The 21,240-nt window shown below is 39.6% G+C and overlaps 1 protein-coding gene across 1 annotated transcript in view; it reads left to right on the top strand.

The window, feature by feature from the left end:
* The window catches only part of SCFD1 (sec1 family domain containing 1), a 150,934-nt gene extending 150,049 nt beyond the window's left edge, over positions 1-885 (top strand). The window contains exon 22 of the mRNA XM_006835505.1: positions 862-885. Coding sequence (XP_006835568.1) covers positions 862-885 — 24 coding nt within the window. The remainder of the gene's footprint in view (positions 1-861) is intronic.
* Positions 886-21,240: the final 20,355 nt, after the last annotated feature.

Raw genomic sequence — 21,240 nt, 5'->3', positions numbered from 1 at the left:
AAGTTCTCTGTCAATGTATGATTGTAGCTGTTTCTGTATTACCTTTAGCAAAACTTTACTCACTTGAGATATCAAAGAGATTGATGATTTCCGCATTCTGTTAGGTCACCTCTCTTTCGAATGGGCACAAATATTGATCTCTTAATAGGGTTTCCAAAAAGCAGTTGGTGAGCTTAAACTGCCAATCTTACAGTTCAAACCGACTTTGTAGTCCAGCACATTAACTCACAGCGCCACATGAGGACTAGAGTTCATTATTTATTTAAGATTCTCTCCCTTCTCCCCGTTGGAGATAAAATTTGCAACAATGAAATACATATATTTTAAGCTGTGTTTTGCCAGAGGTGCGTGTGTACTCAACAAGCCAATCTTGTAGCTATCATCATGTATTTAAAATTGGCATTTACTTACTGAGTACTGTTAAACATTTTTTCATGACCTTTTGTGATATGTCTGATCAAACCTTTTGCCCATTTCCTGTAACAAGAAATTCTTTGTACATCTTGAAAACCGTAAGATCTTACTTCGTAAACAATTATGTCATCATCTACAAATAGAGCTTTTTACATTTTTCCACTTTTCTTATTCCCAGGGTTTTTGTTTCCATGACTTTTATCTTTCACCTGTGTTTTCATATTTCTTTACTATGACAAGGACTGTTGCTATTCAGTTTCAAAATAGCTATGAATACTAAACACTTCAGCTAGTAGTCACTTCAGCTAGTAGTCATAATAAATTAAAATTTATTATTATTCTAGGAATGGATAGGAAACCTAAATTCTATTATGATGAAAATGTTTATAATAATTGACAAGATAAACTGATTTGTGGATGATTTTTGTGGGTTTTGTTTTGTTTCAGTTGTCCCAACTTGGACAGAAATAACACAGAAGAACCTTAATATGAAAATCATCTACTTGGAACTTGGATTAATGTAAAAAGAAAAAAGAGCCAGATGTTTTTTTTTCCTCCATAATAGTGTCCTTCCTAACAGTGAAACTTAGTTATTTCATAATTTTTAATAAAATTCTATACTTAATATAATGTGTACTGATTAAAAGAATAAAGCATTTCAGAAATAAATTTTTTAAATGTGCTCCTTCTCTCCTGTTATGTTTGACAACTGAGTGATAAAAGAAATACTTATCTGAATAATCTATTGTCTATTCATGTGATTTGATTGATTCACAAATTGCCTATATATATGCATTTTAATAAAAAAACTACCTCCCCATTGCTTCTTGATTTCCCAGGTTGCCTCTAGATTAAGGAAGGCTTGTAAAGTTTCTTTTCCCCAGCACACCTAAATACATTTTGTCACATAGAAGCCTTACTTTATATAGTGGAGACACTAACAAGATCTGGGATGGACAAATAAGCACTTACACAACGCAGCCCTGGTAGTGTAGTGGATTACAAGTTAGGCAGCTAACCATAAGGTCAGCAGTTCAAATCTAGCAGTTGCTCCACTGGAGAAAGATAAGGCTTTTTACTCACACAAAGGTTTACAGCCTCAGAAATACTATACAGGGTCACTCTGAGTTGGAACCAACTCAGTGGCACTCAACCCATACCACCACCACTATAAAGTTTAAATAATCGGGAAAGTGTTTTATGCTTCGGTATTTAACACCAAGAAGAAATGTTGATCAGTCATATAACTCAAAGTGTCCATAAAGTAAAAACCAAGCTAATTGCTCCAGAGAAACATCTGTTCCAACTATTTGAAAGACCAGAGCTTTTCTTCTAATGAGCCTCATCAATAGGAATCTAATTGTACAACATGCTTACAGTACAGAAATCAATAAGATTCATACAACTCTTTCTTTTAACATCACTCTGCACAAACCAGTGCCATCATTTGAAGGCACAGCTAAGGAGAAAGCTAGTTAGGAATCATTATTCTGCTAATCTGATTTAGACCTGCAATAAAATCAGCAGTGTCTATAACTGATGTAGAACACATCTATGCAGTCCAAAGAAAAGTAGATACGGAAGAACAAAGTGAACAAGCCTAAAACAGAAAACCACCCACCTCCCCTGAATACAAGTTCAGATTCTTTTTAGAAAAAAAAAAAAAAAAATTATTTCAAAATTGACCAAAATTGTAACAAGGGTACTAAAATTAGTTGCCTAGTATCAATTCTGGGGTCCTAGTTTGGTGCTGTGGTTAATGCACTGGACTGCAGAGTCAGTCTGAATTGCAAGTTCGGCAGTTCAAGTTCACCAGCTGCTATGGGTCCGAACCAACTCCACAGAACTTAACAACAGTATCAATTCTGACTCATTGCTACCCCATGGGTGTTAGAGTAGTGGCACACCACCAGGGTTCATCAAAAGCAAGAGGAGGAAGCAGATACTCAAAATGAGAAATGGAGAATGAAAATGCTTTTGCCAAATCTATGAGCTTAACCCTAGGTGTTTTCTTTTGATATGTGTAAGTATATGTTACAGAAGTCTCTTGAACCCATTTTGGTTTTCTCCTTCCAACAAGGAGAAACATTGGATAAATGGGACATGTTGGATACACTGATTTTCAGTAGTTAACATGATTCACATCAAGTGGATAGCCCAAGATTTTGTAGGCTGTGGGCTTAGGTTAAATGGCCCAGAGCAGTAGATAACCTTGGTGGTGATGTGCCATGTATAGGGTTTCCGAGGCTGTAAATCTTCACAGGGGCAGAAAGACTGATCTTTCGCCCATGGAGCAACTAGTGGACTTAAACTACTGACCTTGCGGTTAGCAGCCCAACTCATAAACCACTACACTACTAGAAAAAAAAATTTTTTTTCTTGTGAATTGAATGCAAGTTTACAGGGCAGATCATCAGTTTTACATTCAACAAGTCATACAACTTGTTTCATCACTATGATTATAATCCCCTACATGTACCATCAGTTAACTTTTTTTTTTTTTTAAACAGGCATATATAATAACTTACACCACCAAAGGGCAAATTCTGCAAGTCTGCCTTCTGGCCACTATCTCTTAGTCCCCTCTTCCCATGAATCTAGAGTCTTCAGCCACTCCTCCTCTCCATGTCCCTGCCTCTGCCTCCATCACTGGTGTCACTGCTTCTCTGGATAAGGTCTCACATTCTGCTTGTGCTCTTCTCCCTGATGGTCCTAGGGTCCTTTGTTTCTGCACTGTAAGATTAACTGCTCCCCATTTTTGTTACAGAACTTCTACCTTTACAAGTGTGATAGTCGCAATTAATCATGATAACAATTACTATTGAATTCTAAGAATCTTATCCCCATCTCTTCACCAGACCCATCTAGACAAGATGAAAACTATTCAGTGGGAACTATTTCTTCCCCCCTCCCCCCACCAATACTCTTAAACTAAAATCCCTCTTGAAACCTTGTAAGCCAGTCACTTCATGCCTTTATCGCCCCATTTTAGGTAGCCAGTGTCTAAGTTGCCCGCCCCTATCTACCCTGTGTACAGAGGGGATAGCATTGATACTGGATGTGAAGACTCCTTCCTGCTCTATTGGTATTTAGAGTTACTACCGCCATGAGTATAGGTCAGGTTCATCAAATTGTAGCAATTTACCCTTGTTTACTTTATCAAAGAAAAAAATTTTTTTTTTTTGGGTAATCTTCCTCTACTCGAGTTCTGATTAGCGAGCCATCAAGGATAGGTCAAAAGGGTACTGTCTGCAAATTTGGGTGTTCTTGTGCATCTCCCCTCACTTCATATCAGCTGGATGCTTCACTCTCAGCTCTAGCTCTCTGTGGCTATGCCCTCGTCCATGGGCTCAGGTTTCCCCAGGTCTCACCACACTTTGGACCAACCAGCCCTTCCTCTTTCTCTCATCTCCAGGTCAATGGGAGTAAATGGACCTTGGCTGAACTCAGCCCATTTCTTCATTGCTGCTTTTCCCCCCTCTTCCACTCACAGCTTGCTTATTCTTGTAGTAACCCGTCATACTGATATTTTTATTTGGGTTTTCCCTGATGATCTTTCTTTGAAGGTGTATCTTCTGTTGCTCTAGCTGTTCCAGGCTGGTCTGCTTGTCCTTTCAAGTGGAAATGTCCTACCTCAAAAGGTTGTGGATGCAACTCAGGATTCCACCTAAGGTCCTATACAAAGGCTTCGCAAGAAGCCTACTTCACTGGGGAAGTTCCAGAACTCCCTTTAGGTACTCCAATCAGTTATAGGCTGAATGAAGATGGGCACACAAGTTTTCTGTCATGTTTCCCAACATTCTTTTCTATCCCACTCAAGTGTCTATTTTACAATAGTAGGCAAGGAAAACAAATATTCATAAGACAGTCAAGCATCTTAGTATTATTTCCCTTCTTCAAACTCTGCCTAGATCCCTCTATCCCAGAGTTGCTCAACCTGTTGTTTCAAGGTTGAGCATACATCACTATTTACTTATGTCCTACTTAGCCCATGCAAATCTGTCTCAGTGTTCCCCTATCTACCTTGTTCTTCCACCTCCTCCCACTTCTTGTATTGCCCTCCCCAACACCCGAACTATGATGTGTCTGCTCTTATCCTGTGTTCTACCACTGCCTCCCTCCACCTTCCCTTAAACCCCAATCCCACCATTGTGGTTACCTTATATTCCATTAATATTTCCCTCCATTTAAGACAGTCTATTTTATCCTGTAATCTACCTGACTTTCTCACCACCTGGATCTCTGTTCCTCTGTGTTTACCTTCTTTCACATTGTAATTGTTTTGATCATAGACTGACCTTCCCAATCCTCTGAATTTGTTCGTATAGTTTTATTGTGTTCTCAACTCTTCCATTTGATGATTGAGTTCCAAGTGATGCTACCACATACATCAATCTCAGGTTGTTATCTATTCTTGTTGGTTCTCAGTCTACAGAACTACCTTTAGGATGGTTTTCATCAGAGGGTTGGCTTTGACAAAAATCTTAGCTTCTGTTTATCCTGGACTGTTTTGATTACACCATCATATTTGATTGACAGCTTTGCTGGGTAGAGGATTCTTGGTCGGCAGTTTGTTTTTTCTTTCAAGGCTTTATATATGTCTCCCCCATTGCCTTCTTGCCTACATGGTTTCTGTTGAGAGATCCAAGCTCTTAGTCTGCTTTGCTTGCCTTTGTATGTTACACTTCTGTTTTCCCTAGCTGCTTTCAGGATTCTGTCCTTATCTTTGATTTTGGAGAGCTTAAATATTATATGTCTTGGTGATTTTCTTTTAGGGTCTATCCTTCCTGGGGTTCGTTGAGCTTCTTGGATGCTTATCTTTTCACTTTTCAGGATGTTAGGAAAATTTTCTTCCAGCAGCTCTTCAACTATCTCCTCTGTGGATTTGTGTGATTCTTCCTGTTCCGGAATGTCGATAATTCTTAAGTTACTTTTCTTCATGCTGCCCAATATGAATCTTAGACCTTCAGATTTTTTTTAACCTTTTTTCTGCTTGTTCTTGTATCTTAGTAGTATTGAAAGATTTATCTTCTAGCTCACTAGTTCTGGCTTCCATCTCTTCTATTCTACTCCTTTGCCCTTTCAGTGTATCGTCCATTTCCGATATTCTATTATTAATCATTTAGACCTCTTTCTGTAGGTTTTGAATTGTTTCCAATGCTGTATCTCTCTTATTTGATTGCTCCTATAACATTTTCCTGAACTTGCTTCCTTATTTTTCTCAACTCCATTGTAAAGTGTTTTGATACATTTTATAAATCATTTTTCTGAATTCCTTCTCAGGCACTTCCAAAGCCTGCCCATCTTCCAGCATGGAGTGTAGGTCTCCCTCCAGCGCATTTGTCTCAGTCACTTTATCTCATTTCTGGATATGTGCTGATATGGTCATCTGTTTCTGCATATTCAAGAATTAATTCTGGCCTTAATACTTACTTAGATGGGAGTGTGTTTTGGTATTTTTTGTGCTTTCTGATTGCCTCCAGGTAGATGTGATCAGGAGATGGGCTTCCCTTTTCCATTCTTCTTCATAAGAAATTTCAAGATGTCGCTGTTGGCTGTTATGATGTAACTAAGGTTTAATTTTCGACTGTTTCCTTTTCAGTCTTCTTGCCCCACTCCACAACCCCTGTTCAGGCCTGTGGGTTAATGCGCTAGACTGCAAAGTCGGTTTGAACTGCAATGTTGGTGGTTCAAGCTCACCAGTCGCTCCTTGGAAACCCCCTACAGGGTCGCTATGGGTCAGAACTGACTCGATAGCACTTCACAACAACAAACAGTTCAGGGCTGGCTGTGGCTGTTTTGTGCTGCTGTTTGATTTTAAATGGAAACTGTCCCTTTAAATTTTGAAGAGTTCTGTGTGTGCATGCATAATAGAACCCTCCAGGGTGGGGGTGGGGTATTCATTCGCTCAGGCACCTCCTCTAGTCACCAGAATGGAGGTGTGCAGACAGCAAGAGACCAATAAACAGATATATGTATATATATATTTTAAAGTCCACACCTTATCTCCTCAGGTCTATAAGGTGTCAATGGCTGCTCTGATCCTTCCCCCACTTGGTCTTGCCCAAGATGGCCACTCAGGGAGGAGCTGAGCATCTTGGATTAGAGCGCACTAGATTTCTTGCTTCTGATACAAATTCCCCTAGCTGTAAGCCTTCCAAGCTTCTAAATATTCCTTTATATGTGGCTCAGAGTTCTGGGACCATCCCCTGAGCCTGCTTGGATCGGTATTCTGTGTTTGCTGATGGAGCTCCTCACTGCACTTCTACCTGATCCACCATCTTGTTTGTTCTCCCTAGAACTCTTTAGTAAACACCCTAGAAACTTAGAAAAAGCAAATGCACATCTTCTCTAAAGAGTGTTCCTTCCAGGAAAAAGGCACCATGAATGACAACTAGCTAAAGCATCAAAAAGCAAAAAGAAATGAGAAGACTTTAGCTTTTAGAATGATATTTATAAAACAATTATTTCCTGTTTTATAGAATCTACTCATAAAATAAAATGTGAATAAACCTTAGTTTAAAAACTTGGTATATGCCATCAAGTTGGTTCTCACTCAAAGTGTGACTCTGTGTAAAGTTTCCAAGGAGCATCTGGTGCATTTGAACTGCCAACCTAGGGGTAAGCAGTCCAGTGCTTATTCTATAGCACCACACCAGGAGTACAACTGAGAAATTATTTTCCATTATTTCAAAAAGGCAAAATTGTCCATTAAATGTCAAGTGAAAATTCCCAGCCAATTTACTAAAATTTTAATATAGTACTTTAATACAGTAAAATTAAAATTTAATACTTTAATATAGTAAAGTTCTTGAACATAAGTAATCAACTAATGTTATGAAGTGCTTAATATATGACTGAACAATATGACTATTAACAGCTGCTTTGTAAGCAGTAAAATATGTCTGTCTAATCACTTTTCTCAAACTGCTTTGTTTTCTTCCCCATTAATGTCTTCAATACAGTTTCAGTTTTTTTGTTTTTTGAGGAAATGTTGGTGCTGTTGTTGAGACTTATATAATATTAGGGGGAAAGGCTAAAACAGTGGCATGGTGATGTATTATTCAGGATTAGAACAAAATGGAAGACTAATGCGCACCGAGTGTGCAATAGTCAATACCCTCAGTGCCAGGAACATTCCACACACATCTTCTCTTTAGTCCAATACTCATCATGCTTTTCAAAACTTCAGTACTGCTTCTGACATCATACTAATTGTATTTGAACTGTAATTTGAAATTTCTCTGGCACATCATTTTGTTTAAAAGGTTGCACTGAAGGTTGGTTGTTGCTAGGTATTGTTGAGTCAGAACCAATTCATAGCAACCTTATTCACAGTAGAATGAAACACTGCCTGGTCCTGTACCAACTTCACATTCACTGCTACACTTGAGAGACCACTGTTGCTACCACTGTGTCAAGCCATCTTGGTGGGGTCGTCCTCTTCTTCCCTGACCCTTTACTTTACCAAGTATGACGTCCTTCTCCAGGGATTGGTCCCTCCTGATAATATGTCCAAAGCAGGAGAGATGAAGTCTGGCCATCCTGGCTTCTAAGGAACATTCTAGCAGTACTTCTTCCAACACATGTTTGTTTGGTTTTTTGGCAGTCCATGATACTCTTAATATTCTCCTCCAACACCATAACTCAAATGCATACTTCGTTGGTCTTCCTTATTCACTGTCCAACTTTCCCATGCATATGAGGTTACTAAAAATACCATGGCTTGGATCTGGCACACCTTAGTCCTCAAATTGACATCTTTATACTTCGACACTTTAAAGAGGTCTTGTGTAACAGATTTGCCTAATGCTTGATTTCTTGACTGCTGCTTCCATGAGTTTTGATGGTTGATGCTAGCAAAAGGAAGTCTTTGACTACTTCAATCTTTTCTGCATTTATCATGATGTTATTTATTGGTCCAGTGGTGAGAACTTTTGTTTTCTTTACATTGAGGTGCAATCCATACCGAAGGCCGTGGTCTTTGATCTTCATCAGTAAGTATTTTAAGTCCTCTTTGCTTTCAGCAATTAAGGTTTTATTGAGCTTGGGGGATATAAATGTAAGTTTTCTATACCTGAGCATCATCTAAAAACCGCTTAAGAAATATGTAAATTCTATGAAATGTGGGTATTAAAAAACCAAGATACTTGCTATAAGAAAAAGAATTCACTGGAGAATGGTTATGCAAAATGTGTATACAGATAAAAAGATATGCTAGAAAACATCTGAAGAGAAAAACAGTATAAAAAATAATATATCTTTAGAGGCTTCTCTAACATTATTGATCAATGCATGTGACAGAGCCTAATACATGAGGCGGGGAAAAGGACAATCTCAAAGGATTAGAAGGAACAATCTTCAGAGCTCACCTGCTGCCAAGAACCCCCCTGAGTAGGGAAAACTCATAATCACAAAGAAGTTCATAAGAACCTCAAAATGTTGTACCTTAGTAGTTGGGAAACATTATCTTTAAACCAAACATTGTTACAGTTCTGCCTAAAAAGCCTAAAGCTTAAAAGTAAGACCAAAAAGGATAGTAAATCTATAATATTCCAGAACAAAGCTCAAGAATATAAGAATACAAAATAATCCAGCACCTAACAATGTAAATTTCACATTTTGCATCCAATCTAAACTAGAAATGCAAAGAAGTAGGAAAAACAACCCATAATGCAGAATAAAAATGTATTTAAACTGAACCAAACGTCACAAGTGATAGAATTAGTAGACAATGACATTAAACCAGTAATTATAACTATTCCATATGTCCAAAAATCTAAGGGAAAGACTGAAGATGAGATACGGAAAATATAAAAGACTTAAAACAAACTTCTAGGATCAAACCCTACAATATCTGCGTAAGTTTGCTATTATTGTTGTAACAAATTACCACAAACGTTGGCTTAAAACCACACAAAATTTATTATGTTACAATTCTGGAGGTGAGAATTCAACTGAGTCTCACACTAAGCTTAAATCAAAGTATTAGTAAGGATGCATTCCTCTATGAAGATTGTAGGAAAGAATATACTTTATTGTTTTATAGAACTAGAGGTTGCTCACACTTCATGGTTTATGGTTCCTTTCCATTTTTAAAGCCAGGAGTCCTGGTAAGCGCATGACCACAAGGTTGGTTTGAACCACAAGGTCGGCAGTTCAAACTCACCAGCCACTCCTCAGAAACCCTATACTGGGTCACTATGAGTCAGAACCTACTTAACAGCACTTAGCAACAACACTTGATAGTTGTTCTCACATTGTGTCACTCAACTCAAAGGGAGTGGGTTTGTTTTTTTGATTCTTCCATGTTTAAAGAACCCTTGTGATTATTCTGGGCATTTTGAAATATTCCAGAATAATGTCTTTATCTTAAATTCAACAAGTTTACTTCTATCTTCTGTATCTTCTCCCTTATTATTTAACATTCTGAAGACGAGGACATGGGCATCTTTGGAGGGGACATTATTCTATCTACTATAATGCCTGAGATTTAATGGGGAGATCAGGTGGAAAATGGGTTGCAGTACAGATGCAAACATTAATTTAACCATGCAACAATAGGACTTCCATAAAATTAAACAGAAAAAAGACTGGAAAATAAAAAACACATAGTATCATTTTGAAGTGGAACAACCTCAAGTGGCCTTGTATACATGTATTTGAAGTAGACAAAGGAGAGAAGGAGAAACAAGCAGTTTAAGAGATATTGGCTGAAAATTTTCTACTATCATGAACAGTAGAAATCTACAGGTTCTGAGATGTTCAATGAACCCCAAGCACATACTAAAATTTCTTAAAATAAATGATCAAAAGAAAATATTAAAAGGAGTCAGAAATCACATTAAGTACAGAGATACAAAAATAAAACGGACAGCAGAGCTCTTGTCAGAAACAATATACACAAAAATAAAGTGGAACATCTTTGAAGTAGCAAAAGAAAATAAACTTCCCAAACTAGAATTCTTTACCCTGGGAAATATTTTTCTTAAATAAAGGTGAAATGTTATTGCAGCTTTCATTATGTGACAAAAGCAGGCCCTGGAGAGTGGGAGAATGAGGGTTTCTCTCCGTATCACCCATCATGGAGTACAAATAGAAATCTTTCTAATACTAACTGGGCACAGGCTTCAGGAGGTAGTGTTCACGCAAGTCTTGGAAATCAGTCTTTGCAAAAATAAAGGAGGTTACTGAGCTTACAAACTAGTACATCCTTCATGGACTCAAACTAGGAGTCATTAACAGAAAGAAAACTGAAAACTACATGAATATGTAGACATATAACTCCCTATTACACAATCAGTGAGTCAAAGAAAACAAGGGAAATCGGAAAATAATTTAGACATAAATGAAAATAAAAGCACATGAAAATTTAAAAAACCAAAGCAGTGTATGGGATGCAGTTACCGCAGTGCTTACAGGGAAGTTTGACCTTGTGGTCAGCAGTCCAGCATCTACCAACAGCACCACCAGGGCTCCTGTAGTCATGTTGCTGTTGTTAAGCGCTGTTGAGTCAGTTCCAACTCAGCAACCCTGTATAGAGTTTCTGAGGCGAGGCTGGTGGGTTTGAACCACCAGTCTTGTAGTTGGCAGTCCAATGCTTATCCTACAGCACCACACCAGGAGATGCAAGTCTAACCGCCTCACCTCTATTAGAATGGGAATGAATAAAAACTTTTTAAAAGAAAAACAGCAGGTGTTTATGAAGTTGTGTAGAAAGGAAGCCTCATTCATTGCTGGTGGGAATTTAAAATGATAGAGTCACTGCCATAAGCCCTTTGGTGACTCTGCAAAAACATACAACTGTCCTATTGTTGCGGTTCGGTGCCATGGAGGTGGTTTAGACTAATAGTGACCCTATGTACAACAGAACACAACAGCGCTCAGTCCTGCACCAGCCTCACAATCCTTGCTATGTATGAGCCCATTGTTGCAATGCATCTCATTAAGAGTCTTCCTCTTTCTTACTGATTTTCTACCAAGTTTGACATCCGTCTCCAGAAACTAGTCCATCCTGATGACAATATGTCCTTGCTTCTAGGAGGCATTCTAACTGCATTTCTTCCCAAAAAGATTTGTTTGTTCTTCTGGTAGTCCATGATATATTCAATATTCTTCACCCACATAATTCAGATCCATCAGTTCTTCTTCAGTCTTCCTTATTCATTGATCAGCTTTTGTATGCCTGGTAAATCCTAGGTTCTACGCCCATGGCAATGGTCCTATGTTGGAGTGAGTTGTCCATTATGTTAATGATGCACACTTAGAGTGGAATATATCTAGCTTTACTAGAGGCTGTGACTCAAGTCACCACCCTTAGTTTCACTAGGGTGTGGTCTGCATCCAATATATAAGAATGCTCTGGCAAAATTCTCTCTTATTCTTGCTCTGGATCCTGCAACTGATTGGTGTTCATCTGATGTCTGATTCTTGGGACTTAACAGCAGTGAACTATGATCTCACCTGATTTGCTGGTTTCCACAGCCTTGTCAACCAGTGCCCTGTCAGCTAATCTGCTGATTTGAGTTCATCAGCCTCTCCAGTCACATCGGTCAGTAGAGATCTCCAAACTGATGCCAGAAACATGGATTTAGAACTTGCCAGCCTCCATAACCATGTGAGTCATTTATCTGATGGTTTATGAGCTCTATGAGACTTTGTAGTGTATTACGAAACACAAAGATGGGAGGGAGAGTACTGAGTGAAGGAGCAGTAGTTGATGTTAGAGATAATGTTATGGTACAGCAGGCAAGCCTCGACTTTCGTTATTGAAGGATTCTCTGGGCAAATTATTGAATGATGCAGAAAACATTAAAAGAAGATGGCAGGAATACACAGAGTTACTTTACCAAAAGGAAACAGTTGATGTTCGACCATTTCAAGAGGTAGCATATGATCAAGAGCCAATGATACTGAAGGAAGAAGTCCAAAGTGCACTGAAGGAACTGGCAAAGAACAAGGCACCAGGAACTGAAGGAATAAAAACTGCAATCTTTCAAGAAAGTGAGCCGGCATAGGATTCACACTCACTCATCTCTGCCAAGAAATTTGGAAGACAGCTATCTGGCCAACTGGTTGGAAGAGATCCATATTCATGCCCATTCCAAAGAGAGGTGACCCAACAGAATGCGGAAATCATTGGGCAATCTCTTTGATATCCCATGCAAGTAAAGTTTTACTAAAAGTAATACAGAAACAGCTACAAGCACACATTGATAGAGAACTTCCAGAGGTTCAAGCTGGATTCAGAAGAGGCTGTGGAATGAGGGATATCATTGCTGATGTCCGATGGATCTTGGCTGAAAGCACAGAATATAAGAAAGATGTTTACCTGTACTTTATTGACTACGCAAAGGTTTTCAATGGTATGGATCAGGACAAGTTATGGACAACATTGTGAAGAATGCGTATTCTGGAACACTTAATTGTGCTCATGAAGAATCTGTACATGGACCAAGAGGCAGTTGTCCAAACAAAACATGGGAACACTGAATGGTTTAAAATTAAGAAAGGTGTTCGACAGGGTTGTATTCTTTCACCATACTTATTCAATCTGTATGCTGAGCAAATAATCCGAGAAGCTGGGTTCTATGAAGAAAAACATGGCATCAGGATTGGAGGAAGACTCATTAACAACGTGTGATATGCAGATTATCCAACCTTGCTTGCTGAAAGTGAAAAAAGACTTAAAAGATTTGCTGGTGAATATCAAAGAGCACAACCTTCACTATGGATTGCATTTCAATGTAAAGAAAACAAAAATCCTCACCACTGGACTAATAAACAACATCCTTATCAACGGAGAAAAGATTGAAGTGAAGGACTTCATTCTTCTTGGATCGACTATCAACACTCATGAAAGCAGCAGTCAAGAAATCAAATGACATATTGCATTAGGTCTTGATGCACAACACCTTTTTAAAGTGTTGAAGAGCAAAGATGTCAGCTTGAGGACTAAGGTGGCCTGACCCAAGCCATGGTATTTTCGATAACCTCATATGCATGCGAAAGCTGGACCGTGAATAAGGAAGACCATAGAAGAATTGATGCTTTTGAGTTATGGTGTTGGAGGAGAATACTGGAAGTGCTGTGGGCTGACAAAAGAACAAACAGATCTGTGTTGGAAGAAGTGCAACCAGAGTGCATCTTGGAGGCCAAGATGGCCAAACTTCATCTCTCATACTTCAGACATATTGTCAGGAAGGACCAGTCGCTGGAGAAGGATATCATGTTTGGTAGAGTGGAAGGTCAGAGAAAAAGGGGAAGACCCCCCAGTGAGATGGATTGGCTAAGTTGCAGCATCAATGGGTTCAAGTGTGACAACAATAGTGAGGTTGGCCGAGGATTGGGCAGTGTTTCGTTCTGCTGTGTAAGATGTTGCTATGAGTCGGTACCGACTCGAAGGCACCTAACAACAACAACAACAGCAGCTTGAAGAAGTTGGACATTTGGGGTATCTTTAACCTTTGCCTTATAAGAACCAGCTTTGTGCTAAAAAAATTATTCATGCCATCAGTGTAACTGATTGTGAGAAAAGACATTCTGTTTTATAGAACTGCTGAGACTAAAGTTGACTCCCAGTACTGATGCAGAAGTAGTTTTAGAAGTGAGATGTGTCCACAAATACAAGCCACAGCTCCAGAATTCCCCAGTCTGTTAGATCCCAGGTTTCTGATTAATTTGTTTTCAAATTTGATATATTACTTATAGTAGTGTGAATCCAGCACTGCAAACTTTTGTGAAAATAAATTAATTAAATTATTTTTGGACTACATTTTGTACTTGCAGCTAAGATATGTTTTAAATTGCTAATTATGCTAATTATTTTAAATCATGCAATTCACACACAAATGAATTTCTGATCATGTATCCACATTTAAAGAAAAACAAACTTGGATGTGTTTTGGATTACACAATCCTCAAGTGCCCTACCATGAGTAATAGTCTAATATTTCAACTAACTCCTCAGAAAACTGATTGTTTAAACCTGTATTCCATTTTTTAAACTAAGTGAACATATACCAAGAATCAGAAATGATTAACTGCATGGGTCATACTTTACTGAGAGGCAGAAGGAACAAAGAAGAAATTAACAGTTTAAGTTTCTATGATCTGTCAGGAACTTCGTTAGGTACATTACATGTTAGCCTATTGTTGTTGTTGTTAGGTGCCATCGAGTCAGTACCGACTCATAGCGACTCTATGCACAACAGAACGAAACACTGCCCGATCCTAGGCCAACCTCACAATTGTTGCCACGCTTGAGTCCCATTGATGCTGCCACTCTGCCAATCTATCTCTCTGGGGGTCTCTTTTTCCTGTGACCCTTCACTTTACCAAACATGGTATCCTTCTCTAGTGACTGGGCCATCCTGACAATATGTCAGAAGTATGAGAGATGAAGTGTGGCCATCTTGGCCTCCAAGGGGCACTCTGGCCACATTTCTTCCAACACAGAGCTATTGGTTCTTTTGGTAGCCCATGGCACTTTCAGTATTCTCCTGCAACGCCATAACTCAAATGCTTCAATTCTATGGTCTTCCTTATTCACTGTCTAGCTTTCGCATGCATATGAGGTTATTGAAAATACCATGGCTTGGGTCAGGTGCACCTTAGGCCATTAATCCTCATAAAAACCATTCCTGGTTCACAGGCTTTCTGGGTTAAGCGCTCAACTACTAGCCAAAATGTCATTAGTTCAAATTCACCCAGAAGTACCTCAGAAGACAGACCTGAGCTCTGCTTCTGAAAGGTCACAGCCTTGAAAACCATATAGAGCTGTTGTGCTCTGCACACATGGGGTTGCACTGAGTCAGAATCGACTGGACAGCAATTAACAAAAACATTGCTGTTTCACAGAGGAGATAAAAGTTGAATGACCTATTCCCGGTCATTCAGTTGGTACAAGAGAGAATTTGAACTAGTCACATCTGTCTGAATCCAAAATCTTTTTCCTTTGAAATGAGGAATTAGAGGGTCAAAGATGCAGGCCTCCAATGTGTACACAATCTTATTCTTCCAGTTAGGAAGGCAAAGTCTTCCTCTCTACAAGCAGTGGTTCAAATACCTCCAAGTACCACAAAACACTCCAAGCTGACACCAAGCTGTAGTAACAGGAAGATAAGGAAGTAAGTCAGCCACTTTTCTCCTTCCTTAGATGTCATGTGTGATTTGCTTGCCTCTCTCCTGGCATAGTGTCTGATGTGATCACCCCTGTGTGGTCTGCATGTGGGTAATGTATGCCAGCTGTCACCTCTCCCTTGGCTGCCCTTGTGCCAGCATCTACCACCTACGCATCTGCCTTGGCCTGGACTCTCAGCGCTGTCATGACATCAAGAGGCTGCTCCAACGTTGCAACAAAGACCAGGATTCAGTCATCCTGGCCCTGGCATCCAGGCTCTCTGGATGCAGATTAATGTGTGGAGGCCAGTGACCCTGATGCTGACATCAGAACTGATCCAGCCCCGGAGACAATCCTTTGGCTACAGAATGATTGTTGCTCAGGTTTCTAATAAACAACTTGTGTTTACAGGGAAAGCAATCTGAAGACAAGAGTGAAGGAGAGCACTTTCAACCTGAAGCTGCGGATTTTTTTTTTTTTTCAAGAAGTAAAAATAAGCTCTTAGATGGGGATAGCACTCATGTGATACAATAGTGAATAATTACTAACAGGACTGACTGTGAGGGTTGGAAATGTAAAAGTGGACATTTTGTAGCAAAAGGAGGGGAGTGACTGACTGCAGTTCAGGAGCAGAGGTCCCTGGGACCATCAAGGGAGAAGAGCGTAGAGCAGGACCCTACCCAGAGAAACAGTGATGCCTGAGATGAAGGAAGAGACGATGATGGGGAGAGATGGAGCAGCTGGGGACTCTAGATCCAGAAAGGGAGAGGGGCTGTGTGCTGACAAGCTGGGTGCAGGCTTACAAGGTATATTATTTGGTAGGTTGATGATGCATGAAAGGGATTGTAACCATGGCAATGGAATGATATATGATAAGATAAATGTGAAGCTCATGTTCTCCCATGTAAACTATCACATAATCCACAATAAACATTAAAAAAAAAAAGAAAGTAAAGAGAGGTAAATACTGTGAACTGATGGAAGGGTTCATTGTAATGAAGCATAGGATTTATTGAATGTAAAATGATTATCTGCACCATAAAACTTTACTCAGTTCACAAACAAAAGTTAAAAAAAAAATAAAAACAACACAAAAAAAAACCCCTCCTATATTAAAGGGAACTTTGTCCTCTTTAGGCAGTTGCCCTTCTCACCTTATGATTTCTTTCCTTCCTCCACAAGCCACCTTCCGCCTAGAAGGTATACTCTAAAAACTGACACATTCACCCCAGAAATATTCAGAAGAGATATTGTGGGTACAGCAAAATTAAAGGAGCTTTTCTCAACTGTTTTTAACTATTCCGATTTAATTTACCTTTTAATCTGGGTATTCCCCATGTCTACCCATCAAAAAAGGGAAAACATCTCATTTGACTAGGTGTTAGGTGTACCTATTGGTACTATGTGCCTTATTTTAAAAAACCATAATGAAATCATTTCATTTTGAAAGGGAGGGGAAGGAACAGTACTAAGTGAATGTAAAGCATCATGAGTGGCAAGCATTAAGCCAGGTTTAGGAGCCAATGCCATTATTTTCTCTTGGATAAAACTCCTGAAACTATTGTTGTTGTTAAGTGCCATCAAGTCAATTCCAACTCATGGATTTCCAAGAAGCAGCTGGTAGGTTTGAACTGCTGACCTTGAAGTTTGCCGTCTATAACTGCTTATTCTACAGTGCCACACCAAGAGTCTGACACTATAGGATTGGAGAAATTCGGACTGAAGAGGCCCCATGTGACCTAGTCTAATTGCTCAAATTCCCTGTTACTCCTTCAGCAACTGGTTGCTACCTTGTCCAGCAGCCCAAAACTATAAAAAAAAGCTCAGAAAATTCCACCTACATATATGCATAAACAAGGAGTCCTGGTGTGACACTGTAGGTTAACCACTGGACTGTTAACCTCAAGGTTGGCAGTTCAAACTCAGCAGCCACTCCTCAGAAACCCTATACAGACAGGGTTGCTAGGAGTTGGAATTGACTGGACTGCATTTAATAACAACAACGATACGCATAAATAAGCCAAACTTCTGATACCATGCTTCTTTCCCTACAAAGATAATGGTTTGCCTTGAAGGAAATGCTTTTCAATCAACATCAGAAAACAATAATTCTCTGTCTGGAATTGCTGTTGACCATATAAAAGTAGGAGTCTTTCTGTAGAAGGAAGCCTCTCTAATTCTACATAATTCATCTTCAGAGCTACTGTGGGCTCTGACAAAGTGTGTATGTGCTCAACTTACAGAAAAACATCACATTGGTAGAGTAGCATGGGCAGACAGGAAGAATAGGATGCATAAACACATTCAAATAGGTCTTGTGTATGAAGTTCTACTAGCGTCAGCCAGACGAGGTATTCAGCACCATCTGTAGGAGAAGGCAAACACTAGAAAAGCTCTGTCAGCAAAGGAAAACTCAGCCTTCAGACTGCATCTGTTACAGATTGAAGGTGTCCCCCAAAATATGAAGGAAACCCCAATACTTGTAATCTGAGTATGTGATCTTACTTGGGAAAATAGGATCTTTCTCTGTGAAGATACTCTCATACTGGAATAGGGTGTGTCCTAATCCTGCTTCTTCTGAAAAATGTTTTACTAAATGGGAGAGCAGACAGGGAAACAGGAAGACTCACAGACAGGAAGAAGGTGCCATGTAAAAGATTCATCTCCAAGCCTAGCAATGTCAAGAGATGCCTGGAACTACAGAAGCTGAGAGAGACAATGAAAGATCTTCCTTTAGAGCCCCAGACTGATTCCCTGTTGTTCAGACATTCTAGTCTCCAGATGCGTGAGAAAATATACCGCGGTTCTTTAAAGTCACCTAGAACTCCCTGTCTGTATCGAACATCTCCTTGGATGCCAATGAGCCATTTAATGCCAGTGTAAAATTTGTGTTTGGATGAACAAGTATAGGGGACCCAAGAGAAGCTGCTTGAAAAAGAAAAGTAACATTATTTCAGAAAGAAAATAGAAAACCAGCTTTCTTGGGAATATCTGAGGGTCCTGGGGTAAAACTCAAGTCATCCTTTTGGAAGACCCTCCAATCCAAGGAGGCAAAGTAAATAAAATGAAAGCTGTATTACCACTATGGGGCCTGCCCCCTCACCCAAAAAGAACTGGACTTAAGGGGAAAAGTACTTTCCTTCTGGTTGGAGAGAAAGAAGTGGACAGATGGCCAGGCTGCTGGGAAAACAAAATAAAACCAAACATCTACAAGCTGTCATGGCCAAAGAAATACAGTGTCATAAGAAGTAGTCAGTGAGGTAGAAAACAACCTTAGTCCCTACTGGAGGACTCCAAAAGTGCCACAGAACTTTCGGGAATACAGAGGGGCTGTCTGGAAGATAGGGAAGAGGCATTAGGCAACGGAACAATTGCTTTCCACTGTGCTGGGACAGCTGGGAACATCCATTTGCATGCCTTATCTTCTCTAGCCACTGTGTCACCAGGATGCCTTGAGGTCAGTACTAGTATACCTACTTCACAAGTGAGGAAAATAGGATTCAACAGATAGTTCTGCATCACAGGTCTAGAAACTCTAGTCCTGTGATTGCAAAGCCTCCACTCTTTGCCTCGCTGTGCCATCTACTCAGCAGCATGAAGGCCCAGATGCTATTTTTATGTAAACTCTGTGCTGTTATAGTGCATTTAGGCATAGGAGGATGGGATCTGACTTTGTGTGTAATGTACTTCACTTGTGTCATGAGACCATGGCTGACTGGCTTCCCGCACAGTGAAACAACTCCAGTAAGAATACTGAAATAGTTACCTCTGGCTTGACCTTTCTGAGAAAGATTAATCAGACTACTGATAAGCCTATTGATCCTACTTACAGAGTTCCCCAAGCATGTTCTATAGCTCACAACTGCCACCTTGACCACTGATGATTGAGCTAAGAGTAGGAATCTTAATCAAGAAGCTGGCTTAGGACAAAGCTCAGCTTAACTGGGGAAATCCCACACTGAATACTGGCTGAGCCAACATATTCTCTCTTTTAAGGAGTTTCAGGCCAAGGTGTGCAGGAAGGAGGAGTGATTACTAGGAAGACTAAAAGCAGAATGACATTCAGAGGCTGAGTTTGGCTGATGGGAGAGAGCTAGAGTTCAGTGAAGTCCTGGTAATACCAAGAGAAGAAAAGTCTTTACCACAAAACATCCTGATTGACCCTTTCGGTGACTAAAGCCCGAGTTTTCCTGTGCTGACTGGACTTTTCGAGTGTTTGCCTCCTTGTACAGATTGTGCTATAATGGGCTGGCTCAAGAGGCATGACTACACAACTATAACTGGGTCCCTGTAACCTGGCAACATGACTTACTCCAGGTCTATATAAATCCTCACATTAAAGCCACCCACTCTTTGAGTTAACATAAATGAGAAATAGGGTGTCGCTGGCCCACGCCATGGTATTTTCAATCACCACATACATAGTGGAAGCTGGACAATGAATAAGGAAGAGGAGAGAATAACTGATGCTTCTGAATTATGGTATTGGTGAGGAAATGTTGAGTGTACCATGGACTACTAGAATAATGAACAAATCTATCTTGAAAGAAGTACAATCACAATGCTCTTTGGAAGCGAGGATGGTGAGACTTCATCTTTCATCTTTTGAACATTTTATCAAGCGGGACCAGTCGCTGAAGAAGGACATTATGATTGGTATGTATGGGTTCAACAGAAAAGACAAAGACCCTCAATGAGATGGATTGGCACTGATTACAACGGTCTCAAACTTAACAGTTGTGAAGGTGGGGCAGGACTGGGCAGTGTTTTAGTATATTTGGGGTCACTATGAGTCCGATGACTGTACACATGGACCTCACCAGATGGAACACACAGAAATCAAATTGACCTCATATGTGGAAAGAGACTGGAAAAGCTCCATATCATCAGCCAAAGCAAGATCAGGGGCAGACTGTGGTACAGACTATCAATTAATTGCTCCTATTGAATTATAGACTGAAGCTAAAGAAAAACAAGTCAACAAGAATCAAATATGACCTTGAACATACTCACCTGAATTCAGAGATGATCTCAAGAACAGGTTTAATGAATTAGACACTAATTACTGAAGACCAGAAGAGTTGTGGGATGACATCAAGAACAGCATACAGACAGATACTCTCAGCCCAAGAGCTGGCTCTGAACTGCTTTTTTTAATAGGGAAAAGGCCAGAACAAAGGGTATGGAGAGGAAAAGAGAATTTAAAAACAAAACAGGCCAAAAATTAAATTAAATCCTGAGGTATAGCATAACAACAGACAGTGGCATTTTGAAAACTATCAGACGGCCTTGAAGACAATAAGCTGTGAAAGAGGACATTAAAATCATACTCATAATAGGCTACAGATTTTTTTTTGTCTTTCTTCTTCTCTCCCTCCTCTCCCTTTCTGCAATTATAGACTACAGTATCCAATCCAGTTTTTGTTGTTGTTGTTTTGGTGTTTTGTTGTTGTTGTTATTGTTGGTTTTCCCTCTGTTTTTTTGCTGTTGCTGTTTTGCAGTTTTATGTTCCCCCTTCTACCTTTGGGAGACACTTTCTCTCCCTATATTATCCAAGAAAATACAGAGACTGCTGCCATATAGTCAAGCTACAATCACACTCTATATAACACCAAAATCCAGACAAGAACCAATACCAACTGCCATACACCAGGGAGGCAGACAACACCTGTAAAAGTTACTCTGAATTAAGCAATAAGAAGAGT

The sequence above is a fragment of the Chrysochloris asiatica genome, unplaced genomic scaffold (assembly GCF_000296735.1).
Source record: "Chrysochloris asiatica unplaced genomic scaffold, ChrAsi1.0 scaffold00017, whole genome shotgun sequence".
Lineage (NCBI taxonomy): Eukaryota > Metazoa > Chordata > Mammalia > Afrosoricida > Chrysochloridae > Chrysochloris > Chrysochloris asiatica.
The sequence above is the reverse complement of the archived record's forward strand: the minus strand, read 5'-3'. Positions and strand labels throughout refer to the sequence as shown.